Source organism: Corythoichthys intestinalis, chromosome 9 (assembly GCF_030265065.1).
Source record: "Corythoichthys intestinalis isolate RoL2023-P3 chromosome 9, ASM3026506v1, whole genome shotgun sequence".
Classification (NCBI taxonomy): Eukaryota; Metazoa; Chordata; class Actinopteri; order Syngnathiformes; family Syngnathidae; genus Corythoichthys; species Corythoichthys intestinalis.
In genome coordinates this window covers 36,439,756-36,452,175 of record NC_080403.1, presented here as the reverse complement: position 1 = coordinate 36,452,175, position 12,420 = coordinate 36,439,756, and the positions used below count along the sequence as shown (strand labels likewise).

At 38.6% G+C, this 12,420-nt stretch overlaps 1 protein-coding gene across 8 annotated transcripts in view; it reads right to left on the bottom strand.

The window, feature by feature from the left end:
• The window catches only part of magi1b (membrane associated guanylate kinase, WW and PDZ domain containing 1b), a 220,767-nt gene that overhangs the window by 69,065 nt on the left and 139,282 nt on the right, over nt 1–12,420 (bottom strand). For all 8 annotated transcript variants that reach the window (XM_057847217.1, XM_057847216.1, XM_057847218.1 and 5 more), the window contains 3 exons: nt 11,021–11,246; nt 10,065–10,147; nt 9,433–9,468 (listed from right to left, as the gene is read on the bottom strand). In XM_057847217.1, coding sequence (XP_057703200.1) covers nt 9,433–9,468; nt 10,065–10,147; nt 11,021–11,246 — 345 coding nt within the window. The remainder of the gene's footprint in view (nt 1–9,432; nt 9,469–10,064; nt 10,148–11,020; nt 11,247–12,420) is intronic.

Genomic DNA, 12,420 nt, shown 5'->3' with positions numbered 1-12,420 from the left:
GACATTTTAAGACCTTTTAAGAACCCACGGGAAACTTGAATGAGTCTGGTGGGAAAGGCAAAACTAAAACAGTGTCAAGTCATTCGATGACATGTATCGCACTATTACAGGCAAAGCCAGTAGGCAACCTTTTGCCTTTGCATTGTATCTATCTGTCAGTCATTCAGTCTCCAGGGCCAGTATGACCCATCGGCAGTCCATGCTGTCTGGTTGTTCCCATGTTCCTGCGCACTGCTGACATTTCCACACATCAGATAACAACTGAACATAGCACCCTTAGGCATATGGACAAATGGCGCAGGAGGGTGGGTATATGAAAGGTGGTGGGGGTAATGTTTGGGCGGAGATAGGGTTCAGAACAAAAAATATCCACTAAAAAGGACCTCGTTTTAAGAAAAAACTTCCACACATCTACATCATGTGTAAATATCTAATCATGATTTTTTTCAGCAATGTTTTTCAGAGTGGAAAGCTGTTGGCCAAAAGTCATTACTGGATAACCGCCATATTGTCATGCACGCACATCATATATTACAATCTGGACCCACAAATTTCATAATATAAAAATAATACATATTATTTGTAGAGCGCTTTTAACAATGCTCAAAGACACTTTTTTTCTCCCCCAAAAGTGTCTTACCTGACAGTTCTGGGTATCATTTACCCTCAAGTTACTTAGCGAATCTAATCCAAATGATCAAATCCAGAATTAAGACAAAATCAATGGATAGTTTTTGCATAAAAGTAACTTTGATTTCTCTGTTAGTTGAGAAAAAATATTTGATTTTATGAAAGAAAAATGTCAATTTGAACCACTTTCCATGAATATTTGTGCATACCACAGTTTTTTACACTACATTATCCCTCATATTTATATTTTCACTTTTTTTTATGGTTAAAAAAAGCCCTTTTGAAAATACAAACAAACAAAACTACTCATTTTACCCCTACAAACTGCACCCTATACAAAACATACTAAAAGGTCAGGACACCAAAGTCACAGCATTGAAAATGGACGAGCATGGCCAATCATAATCCAAATGTAGTCGAGTGGAACATTGAACAGAATGCAGTTACGTATCACCCAGTGCAAAATTGCAATCACCGATGTGATTTCACACTGTGCTTCCGCCACACTAGTGTGTGTGCGTGTTGCATATTCACGGTTTACTCTCCCCATGCCTTTGTCCTTCATTGCACCACACACCATCTATTCTCCATAACATATTCTGAAGTCGAGGCGGAGTCAGCAGTGATGAATTACATGTTTTGGTTGCATCTCGTCGCTTGATACAGTGCTCTGATTGATTTCTCTTGAGAAAACAGGAGCCTCAGAGAGAGACTTTGTGCATGCATGAGCTGCTGACATTTATAAAGTGCCAGAGCCTTCTCTTCGTCAGAAATCTGCTCTTAATTGCGTTTCTTTGCCCACCTGTATAGGGTTGTACTGATCGATATTTATTGAGTATTCTCAGCTCAGCTGTCTTACAGGAAGGGGGCTCATTTGATCTGAAGATTTTTAATATGCCTGTTGTTTAACAGATGTTTACTCGTTGGCTGCCATTGATGGCACTCGATGTCCAATTGATTTGGACTGGGAGGGGCTGGCACCGATCACTGGATTTGTTGTTAATAAATAAGACTTTTTTTGCCGTTAACGAATGTTTAAAAAAAAATATACAGACTTCATAATGATAGACGGGTCAGATTCCACCTTCACTGCGCAATGCCTTTAAGTTGGGGGCCGCCCTACAGTCCGCTTCAGTTATTCGCAGTCGGTCGCAGAGGCAACACATGCAGTGATCCAATGCCTGATTTAGGATTGAAAAAGTACGAAAGCTGTACCGCATACATACAGGAAGGATTGTCTCAGGAGTGATTTTTTTTTGAGGATTCAAGGTAATCATTATATTTTTTTGTACCATGCATGCATTTTGAAACGTGAAAAAAGTCAATGGGAGAAATTAACCGCTCTGAACTAGCATCATTCTTCGACATATTTACGTAAAGTAAATGCTAACTGCCAGGTTTTTTTTGTTTTTTTTTTTGCTTTTAACTCATTCACTCCCAGCCATTTTCACTGGCGCAAGGCCCTTCGCTCCCGGCCGCTTTACTGGATTTTGACTGATTTTGCAAGGCCCACAGAAGACTCTGTTCTATTGATATATAAACATGGAACCCACCAAAAGATTAGACTCTGTTCTTTCAGCAGAAAAAAAAAGTTAGTTCATATCTTTTTCCATTCTTTAGCTTAGTTTGAACAATTTTCACATTTCTGATGAAAAAACAGCTTTTTGTGAAAGCACACATTTCAAAATTTGACTTATACACAACTATTTTTTGCTTTAGTTACATCCCAAATATCTGAATAATGTTTTCCTTTTACAAAATAAGATAAACAACAAGACAAATAGAGCTTTTGATCACAAAGTTGATCACAAACAATTTATTTCCACATAACTTAACTATTGAACTGTTGAACTATTTGTGAACATAACAATGCGGAAGGCTCTCGACTGCTCCCTTGGCTAATCTGATGAGTCCGGATCAAGATCGGTCTCACTTTTTTCATCATCTTCATCGTTGGTTTCAACCTCGGGCTAAGGAGTAACGCGACGTGAGCTCTGCAGAACGCGTGTGGAAGCTGATGCCGTTATGGACGTCACCGTCTGTCTCATCAAGATAAGATTTTTTTTTAAATCCTTCTTTGACGATTGTTTCGTTTTCTTTTCTAAATACTTCTCCACTGTCGTTTGCCTTTTTTATCCCCGATCGTGCTCCATATTTTTCTTAAATTGTCACGCGTCTTCACAAGATCCCTCCAACTTCTGTTTCCTGACTATTTTTCTTCACTTCCCTTCTTGGCCCGAGATGAGTTCTTACCAAATGCGCTACTGACCTCTAGTGGCCAGTTTTATTGCTTTAAAATGGGTTTTGAGCTCTGTACATTATATTTTAGATAGATGGGAACCTATAGATGCCTCTTGTCAAAAAAAAAAAAACCGCAAAAGATGTATAAATACGTTTTTGGGACACTGAAGCAATTAAATATAGAACGTATTTATACGTTTTTGGGAGCAAATGAGTTAACCAAGAATGGAGATTCATTTATTTCCATATCTATAAAGAATTCAGGGATTTAAGCGTTTATTCACAAGAATTTTCACCGGAAAAGCTCTGTTTACATATGGCGGCCGCCTCATTACTTAACAGACTAGCATCGTACTTCGACATATTTACATAAAATAAATGCTAATTGCACTTTTTTTTTTTTTTTTGCTTTTAACCAAGAATTGAGACTGTTTTACGTCCACATCTATAAAGAATTGGGGGATTTAAGCATTTATTCACAAGAATTTTCACCGGAAAAGCTCTGTTTACATAAGGCAGCCGCTAGCTACATTTACGAACAAACTAGCATTTTATTTCAACATATTTACGTATAATAAATGCTAACTGCACGTGTTTTTTGCTTTTAACCAAGAATCGAGACTGTTTTGCGCCCATATCTATAAAGAATTCAGGGATTTACCATATATTCACAAGAATTATCAACGAAAAAAGCTCTTCGTGATTCCACTCCGTCAGCTTTGACGGCCTCGCCTGTCGCAATATGCAATAATTCCATTTATCGCACGGTAAATAAAAATGAAGGCGATAATTTTTCCGCTGCGATTTATCGCCTCGCGTGCACCTGCGCTGACGTGCTGTTAAAAGTTCGGCTTCCTTGTTACCAACTACGCAAAATGCATTTTAGTTCTGTTTTTAGTTTAGTGCAGTTTAAGTTTAGTGCAGGTGGAGGAAAAAAAAGAAAAGGTGACGCTTACCATTGAAATAAACATGTGAATGATGGCAAAATATAACTGGGTCGTAGAATGCTGATCTCGGCCGGCGGTCCCGCTCCGTTCACCAGTAAAGTTAAGTTGACAGTTCTTATTTGGTAACATCGCCTAAGAAATCGCCAGCTTCGTCAGGTTTAAAATCATTTATTCCATCAACTCGCCGAGTGTCCACTGCTGTTGACGCCAGGATCGAAACAGAAAGTAAAATAGCACTCTCCTGCTCACCGTCAGCCCCGCGGTGCGTTCAGGTACAGCAAAAAAAGTCCGCCACATTAGAAGCCGATTCGTTACATTATTACAGGTCCTGTACTGTATTGTTGCTATTATTATATTATTGTTATTCTGTTTTTTTTGTAATGTTTTATTTGTTTTGGTCTTTGTAACTGCTATTTGCAATAGTAACAGCAGTATTTATTAAGGATGTAGTGTGGGTTTTTGGGCTGTGGAACGAATTATTCATTCATTTACCATGCCGCTTTGTCCTCACGAGGGTCGCGGAGTATTCTTATGGGAAAATCCTGCTCGACATACAACCATTTCGACTTACAAACAAGCTGCTGGAAAGAATTAACTTCTTATGTAGCGGTACCACTGTATTACACATGGAACGCCATAACAGAAGCTATGAGGGGAAACGTTTTCATTTGCCTAGATGCTTAAATTATTAAGTGGAATTTTATTTTTCTTAAAAACACATTTTATTTCATCTGTGTTTCTGTGCAAGTATTAATATTGTGGTCTTTTACTTAAAAGAGGCATGGTCTATTGTTTTTAGTTGTGATTTCCTAAAAAGTATTTTTGAATTTAAGAGTAAACATTGCGTTTAAATGGGTGTATATGATCTATTCATTGCGTTTAAATGGGTGTACATGATCTATCAATATATACTGTATTCTCACAGTGTTATTGTTTTTTTTTTTTTTTTAATTGGGGGGGTGCAATAATATCGCATATCGCAATAATTTATTAAATTATCGCACACTAAAATTTGTTATCGCGACAGGCCTATACATATATATATATATATATATATATATATACACAGTACATAGAGTATACATATACAGTTATACCTCTACATACGAAGTTAGTTCCAGGTCCTTGTTTATAAGTCGAAATGGTCGTATGATGAGCAGGATATTCCCATAAGATACATTATAATTCTATTAATTCGTTCCACAGCCAAAAATCCTACACTAAATTCTTAATAAATACTGCTTGTACTATTACAAACGGCAATTGCACAAAAAAATCGGAATATAATAATAATAATTCCTGGAATAATCTAACAAATTGGGTTCTGATGTGGCAGACGTGTTTTGCGTGCTGTACCTGAACGCACCGCGTGGCTGACGTGACAGAGAGAAAAGTGCGGTAGAGATTTCACTTTTTCTTTTAATGTTTTGTTGTTGGCGTCAACTGCGGCGAACAGTAGACGTGTTGTGTTGAACAAGGTCTGAAATAAATGATTGAGAACCTGACGAAGCTGGTGATTTCTTTGACAATGTTACCACAATAATAATTGTCATTTTAACTTATAAAGACTGGCGAACGGAGGTCGGAGGAGGACCGTTGAGATCCTAGACATTCTACAGCCGTATTGTCGAGCACGTTCACAGATGCGCACATCACGCTCATATTTTTCTATCATTTCCATCTTCATTTCAATGATAAGCGTCACCTTTTACCTTTTTTCACCACCTGCTCCAACCTTCTTGGAACCGGTGTTGATTTCTCTCACAAGAAAATCGGCAAAACAAAGAAACTGCGGCCCATTCATAAGTCATCGTATTTCTATCATGTTGTCGGATGTAGAAACAAATGGCGAGTCAAATTTTACGTCGGATGTCGAAAAGATCATGTGTCGCAGCGATCGTATGTCGAGGTACCACTATATATTACTAACTACCACAACACATACTCTGCACTAGTGCTGGGCAATTTTAAGATCGAGATTGTTGATTAAAATCTTTTTAGGTCAATTTTGGTGACCAGCAATTACTTTTTTATACGAATTTAACGTGGTGTTGATGAAAACTGACTAGATTTCAAACAGTCTCTCAAAATGAGCCCAATTATGATGGTTTTCAAGTACTTTATTACAAACTGTAACACTAGACAAACATGAAGAAAATTGAACATATTGTGGATTATAGTGCAAAATATGTTTATTTTTCGAACACCCGGTAGCGTAATGCTAATATTCAAGGGTTACCGTAATGTAGCATTATGCTGCCTCTTAAAAGAATGAATATTGATACACAAATGACGGGTTTTTTTGGGGACTAAAAGAAAAATTCTTGTACGTTGCCAAAAGAAAAAAAAACAGTTATTGGCAAAGCAATCTTCTTCTTCCACTAGTGTAACAATGCCTGCGCTTCTCTGCCAAGTACTGCCACCCAGTGGCCAAGCTGTGTAGGAAGTCAAAGCTATTAATTTAACTGTATTGGTATGTTTTTCTGTTTCATGTATTTCTTTGATCATTAATGACTGCATTTTCGTTACTATAATGTCACTATCAATCCATAGTTATAAAAGAAATGGCAAATTTAAAAGAGTTGGTTTTTCAAAAAGGGTGTCTTATCCCCCAAGGGGGCCGTTTTCCTTTTTAAAATTACATTTACGTCACAAATAAACCAACATTTGTGAACCATAGTTTTTTTTTTTTTAATTGCTTGAGTTATTCAATAGTTTACTTATTATATATATTATTGTTGTGGTTCCAAATTGAGCCAAAGCATAACAACTTGACAAGTATATAAACCTATTGTTTGTATTGTATTACCCAGTTCAGCTAACAGGGTAGTTTTATGAAGAGTGTCCAGACACCTGCGACTAGAAGTGGGTTAGGCTAGTCAGTATAGGTTGGTAGGTGTCAAGAGGAAAACTGGCACCAATTAATAAATGCTAATTATAATTTTCTTTCCCAGACAGGCCTACATTCTAGTCTTTTTTATACAAAATGATGGTGGGTAAATGTGAGTGCGTTGGTGTATGCGAAAATGACTAGGATCTGGCACACGATCTTAAAGGCCACATTTGTAATCGCAAACACAGCTTGTGAAAACTTTTAACTCCACAGAGTGGGCAGTATAAGGTCAAGTCTGTATTTGGCAAAACACATTGCGAGATGAATAAAAATTGTCAGCGTCATCATCTTTCACTATCTGGTTAAGCCAGTGCAGGTAGAGATGTTTTTCAAATTTTCACTTTGAGAGATTTTAGAGATGCCAAATGATAGCTAAAAATGAAAACAGCGAATATTGATGTGCATCCGTGTGACACATAATCATGGGAAATTAAGATGTGACTTAATATTCAATTAAGCAAAATTAACTTTTCAAAATTAAAGTCGCAATCTAAAGAATAAATTTAAACTAGGGCTGTCAAACGATTAAAATGTTTAATCAAGTTAATCACACCTTAAAAATTCATCATAATTAAACGCAATTCAAACCATCTCTAAAATATGCCATATTTTTCTGTAAATTATTGTTGGAATGGAAAGACCACAAGACGGCTATATACATTCAACATATTGTACATAAGTACTGTATTTGTTTATTATAACAATAAATCCATAAGATGGCATTAACATTATGAACATTCTTTCTGTAAAAGGGATCCACAAATAGAAAGACTTGTAGTTCTTAAAAGATAAATTTGAGAACAAGTTATAGTACAGTAATTTTATATTAAAACCCTTTTTTTTTAATTCTTATATTTTTTAAACCTGTCCTGTTCAGCTGTTTGACACAGAGAATGGAAGTCTAAGTCCCCGGATAGTCTGAAAAGTTTTAATGTTTCATATTGAGAGTCTGACATACTCCCTTTGTGATCATTTAACATACCTAATTTATTATGACAAAAGAGCGAACAGGAAGGGGTTATGGGGGAACAGAAGAAAAACACATGAGAAGAAAGAGAATAAAACACAAACAACAACAAGAAATACATTGAACGCCTAACTACACGAACTACCAATATGTTGGTGCCATCGTCAGCTAAATGTATTTCCGGTTGACACCATGTGGGAGGCCTGTTGACCAGGGAAAGAGGGGGAAGAAGGTGGCGGCGTCTATAAGCTAAGTGATAGAAAGGGGTAGAGTGTACACAAATCATCTCTGCGATCTAGAACCCAGTAATCGTCTGAATCCCTTGTGAGTGTAAGGCGTTGGCGACCGACCCTACGCTGCCCCATCGCCAATCCCGGCACCGGGACCCCCCGCCCGAGCGCGCCCAATAACATCAATTCGGACACGAGCCCCGCCGGGCCTGGGGGACCACACTGGATTCCGGTGGGGGGTGGGGGGTGGCGTGCAGCGCAGCCGATCCCTCCTCCCGTAGCCCAGCAAAGGACCACCACCCCCCCGCCCCCGGAATCCAGGGTGGTCCCCCGGGCCACCCGCGCACCCATCCATCGGCCCTTGACGATGGCAAGAGGGGACACACCGCCAACCCCGTCCGCCCACCCGGGCCACGAGCCACCGCCCGCCGCAGCCCCCCAGCCAACACAGCACGCCACGGGGCCCCCAGTGGCCCACCAAGCCCAGGGCAGGGCAGGGCAGGGCTAACCCTAAATCCTCTTAATGTTATCATTTTAATAAAATTTGTAAAATTTTCCAATCAAAAGTTAAATAGCTCGCCATTGTTGACGTCGCCGAGCGGGACATCACATCGGCTCCCTGCCGTTCTTCCACCGTGTCTTTATCTACGTAAGGTAGTGATTGAAATACACCACAGGGTGTCAATGGCGAGTTTTAAATTAAATACAGATCTAGCCAAGGTAAAGAATGAGTAAGTTTTATGTGTATTTTGCATAGCTATTTTGAGTGGGAATGCCAGTTCTCTTTGCATTGAGCACTTTTCTTTTTGTGAATTTTTTTTTTTTTGAGAGATAGGAATATTATTTTTGTTGTGCTTTTACTAAATGATACTGTAGCGACTTAACTGTTCTGCCCAGATGTATGATGAGAAGTTGGGCAACCATGACTGTTAGTGGTGGCTGCAAATGGTATATGCTCTCCTTTGTGTTCAACAAAGCGTGTTAAGAAAAATATTATCTGCTGTCATTCTTCCCCACGTCACTCGCCATAATTGTTATGATTGATGTGAAAGATACGCCAAAGCTTATGCCAATAAAAGGCGCGACCCAATGAACGCCTGTGTCCACTCGTATCTTACTGCCTTTTAGCTCTCGAAGTGCAAAAACGGCATCATTGTAATCTGTTTGAGGCAATGCATGAGCGGGTCATTCCGTGCATGCGTTAAATGCGTTAAATATTTTAATGTGATTAATTAAAAAACTTAACGCCCGTTAACGCGATAAATTTGACAGCACTAATTTAAACCAAATATTTTCTACATATCATTGTACATCACACCTAATGTAGTACTTGTACTTGCACAAGTGACAATATTATTAATAGATAGGGACTTCACTGGCAAATTAATACTTTGCTTCACAAATAGTGTGTGACTAATGATTAAATGTGCATAATCCAAAATTGTTATTGGTATTGTGATGAATTCGAAATTGTTGTTTGACGCAGGAGAGTGGGGTGGAAAGGGACGGGAAAGTTATACTAACCGAGATCATTGTCCAGCTCCTCTGTATGAACCCCTTCTACTCAGCAGGTGGACACCACAGAAGCACAGATGAGAAAAGGGCAGAGATATTAAGTGCATTAGTCAACTGTAATAACAACATTTTGCCACTAGAGGACGTGCTTTAATAAACGCCAGTACAATACCTCTGTGTAAAGATTAGAGTCCATGCACAACACGTCTGAGTTGTGATACAATAATTGCCAGTAAAGAAAAATCGCATTACATACAAATTTTAGCAGAGGAAAAAATACATTAATTACTCGTGAAAAGCATACGAGTTCTGGGTTGTGTAAAACAGCAAATATATTATAAAAATATGTATAGGTGAGCTGCTTGTTTTCAGAATCAGATCATTTGTTTTCATTCCAAAACCTGGGAGACATCTTCGCTCAAATGAAGGGAAATGCCACCTAGAGAATGTTCATATTTTTTCTTCGGCAAAAACGCATTAAAATTGAAAATGTGTCATTGGCAACTGCTGGTATGACACTGGAATGAAGCCCTGCTCCATATTCAGGTTCCTTACACTAACTTGAGGACTGAGCAGACTCCCATAACCAAAACATCAATCATGATACAAACAACAACATGCACAAAATCAAAGGTTCCTACCATCGTCTTCACATTCTTCCAGTGGTTTTTGAGGTTTGTCCAGGCAACGAGGGTCTATCCAAGAGGTGGTCTTTGTATTGTGGCTGAAAAGATCACAAAATTAACCACAGAAAAAAATGGGGGGAATAGTTCAATTTTACAATCATATGTTTATAAGCACTCATATTAATTTCTGTTATGGCCATGTATTAAAACATTTAATCGCGTGGTATAGTGAAATAAATAGTTGGCATACAGTATATACTGTGCTGCAGGGCTGCAGCTATCGAATATTTTAGTAATCGAGTATTTTACTGAAAATTCCATCTATAAATCGAGTAAGCGGATTTTTTGGGGGGGGGGGTAAAGAGCAATAATGTATATACAGTACATGAGATAAGACAATTCACCTAATATCGTACCATTCTTAGACAATCAATGTCTTTATTTTAGATGTACATTGTTGAAAACAGCCAACAATTGCATGTCAGATGTGACTAGAAAAATAAAACTACAAATTCGCTGCTTTCACTCGTGCTTTTTCCCCACGTGTTTCAATTGATTTTCCATTTGTGTCAAGCTAGTTTTAAGCTTTAGTTAAGTTTTTAGTCTAAATTGTAAGTCCTGATATGATTTAGAATTTTTGCAGTGTTCAAAATAATTGTATGATACCTCCTGTACTGGAGCACATTAGGCACCAGTTGTATCCAGCAATGACTATATAGAGCTGAAATTGACAGTTAGCGGCTGTCGGCTGCAGTCACGTCTTTTTGCTTTTTCCTCTACTCACGTGACGTCCGTGTCATGCTTAGAGCTGGCAAAGTTAAACGATTCCTTGAGACGGAGAAAATGCCTTGTTAAATTTTTATAATTGAGTTACTCGAATTATTCGAGTAATTGTTTGAACTCTACTGTGTTGCATGCACCTTTTGATAAATGTCGACCTGTTTTGCATGTGCAGGTTAAGGTGTCCTTACTCTATAAAATAGACCTCTCCGTTCTCTGTGTAGGCCATCTCCCAGTTGTCAGGCAGAGGTCCCTGAGGGTCCTCCGGAGGAGGATGGCTCAGGTTAGGGTGAGTCTGCTGAGTGCTCTCCGTGGTGGCCGGTGGTAAGGGGTTTGTCCCAAGGTAGGATGGGTCACTCTGGCGAGGGGTAAAAGGTCTCACCGAGCGATGAATCTCGTCTAATTCACTTGATTCTCCTGGTAAAGTCCAGACAAAAGATCCATTGTATTCCCATCGACAAATGCCCTCTGTGTTAAGTCAACCTGCACTTAGTTTGAGAATTTGTAATGCTGCGAATCGAAAGGACTTGCTGACTCAACTTGGTGCTCTTAACAGCTTGATACGGCCACATCTCCATTCACTTAAATTAAGATGGCTGAGTGGGCAGTTCACACATTGTAGCAGGCCCATGGAGTGCTATCACCTTGCTTCCTGTTATCTCGTTCTCACACTTGACTGGCACCTTCACAGCTCACGCAGGCACAGACGGAAAATAAACAACTTTTGGTGCCACCTCCAGAGAACACATTGTTAAAAAAAAAAAAAAAAAAAAAGAAGCTTAAGGCTGGGTCAGCATTCTGCCAGAAACCATTTGACCTACTAACACATAAAATAAAATAGTTTTTCTTTTTTTTTTTTTTTTTTTTAATCACAATGCTAAAATTAAAACAAGCTATTGGAACAAGAAAGAACTCACACATTGTGCACAAAAGGTGCAAACCTATTCTAATCGCTTGAACGATTTGGGATGAATAAAAAAGTAGTGACAATTGAAAGACTGGTCATTCGTTAACCCTCTGCTTGCAGCCAGATGGCAGTAGACTTAGTCAAACTCAGAGAAATCCTTTACTCACCAATCAAAGAAGCTGTTCAGTCTTCAAGTGCTAAGCCAAAATTACTTGATTTTTTTTTTTTTTTCTAAGCTGATCCTCCTTCATTGCTCCAGTGTAGTCACATTCTTTTCACATGTGCCCCCTTTACGCCTTCTGAACCACTCCCTCTTTTGCTTTCATTTCCTGCCACTTTTCATGATCGCCTCCCACTTTACCAATCATCACTCAAAACCTCCTGCAGATTCCTTTTCTACGGAGGAGCAATGAAGATAAATCCCATTTAAGTGTTAGAGTCTACATTAAATACACCATGACATTTTGTCAAGATGCTGCTTAAGAGTTTATCCTAGGTTGCGCACTCACTAACTTAAAGTTTTTGTCTTTTCAAGGATGCCAGCACGAATTCAGAAATGTGGAAAATTACATGTAGTCAATATGAAAGTTGCCTGGATTAGAACGTGTGTATGGAATCCTAAGTATAAAGTTTGTTTCGTAGTAAGAACCAAATTTTATGCAGACATTACTGAAAAACAATGGT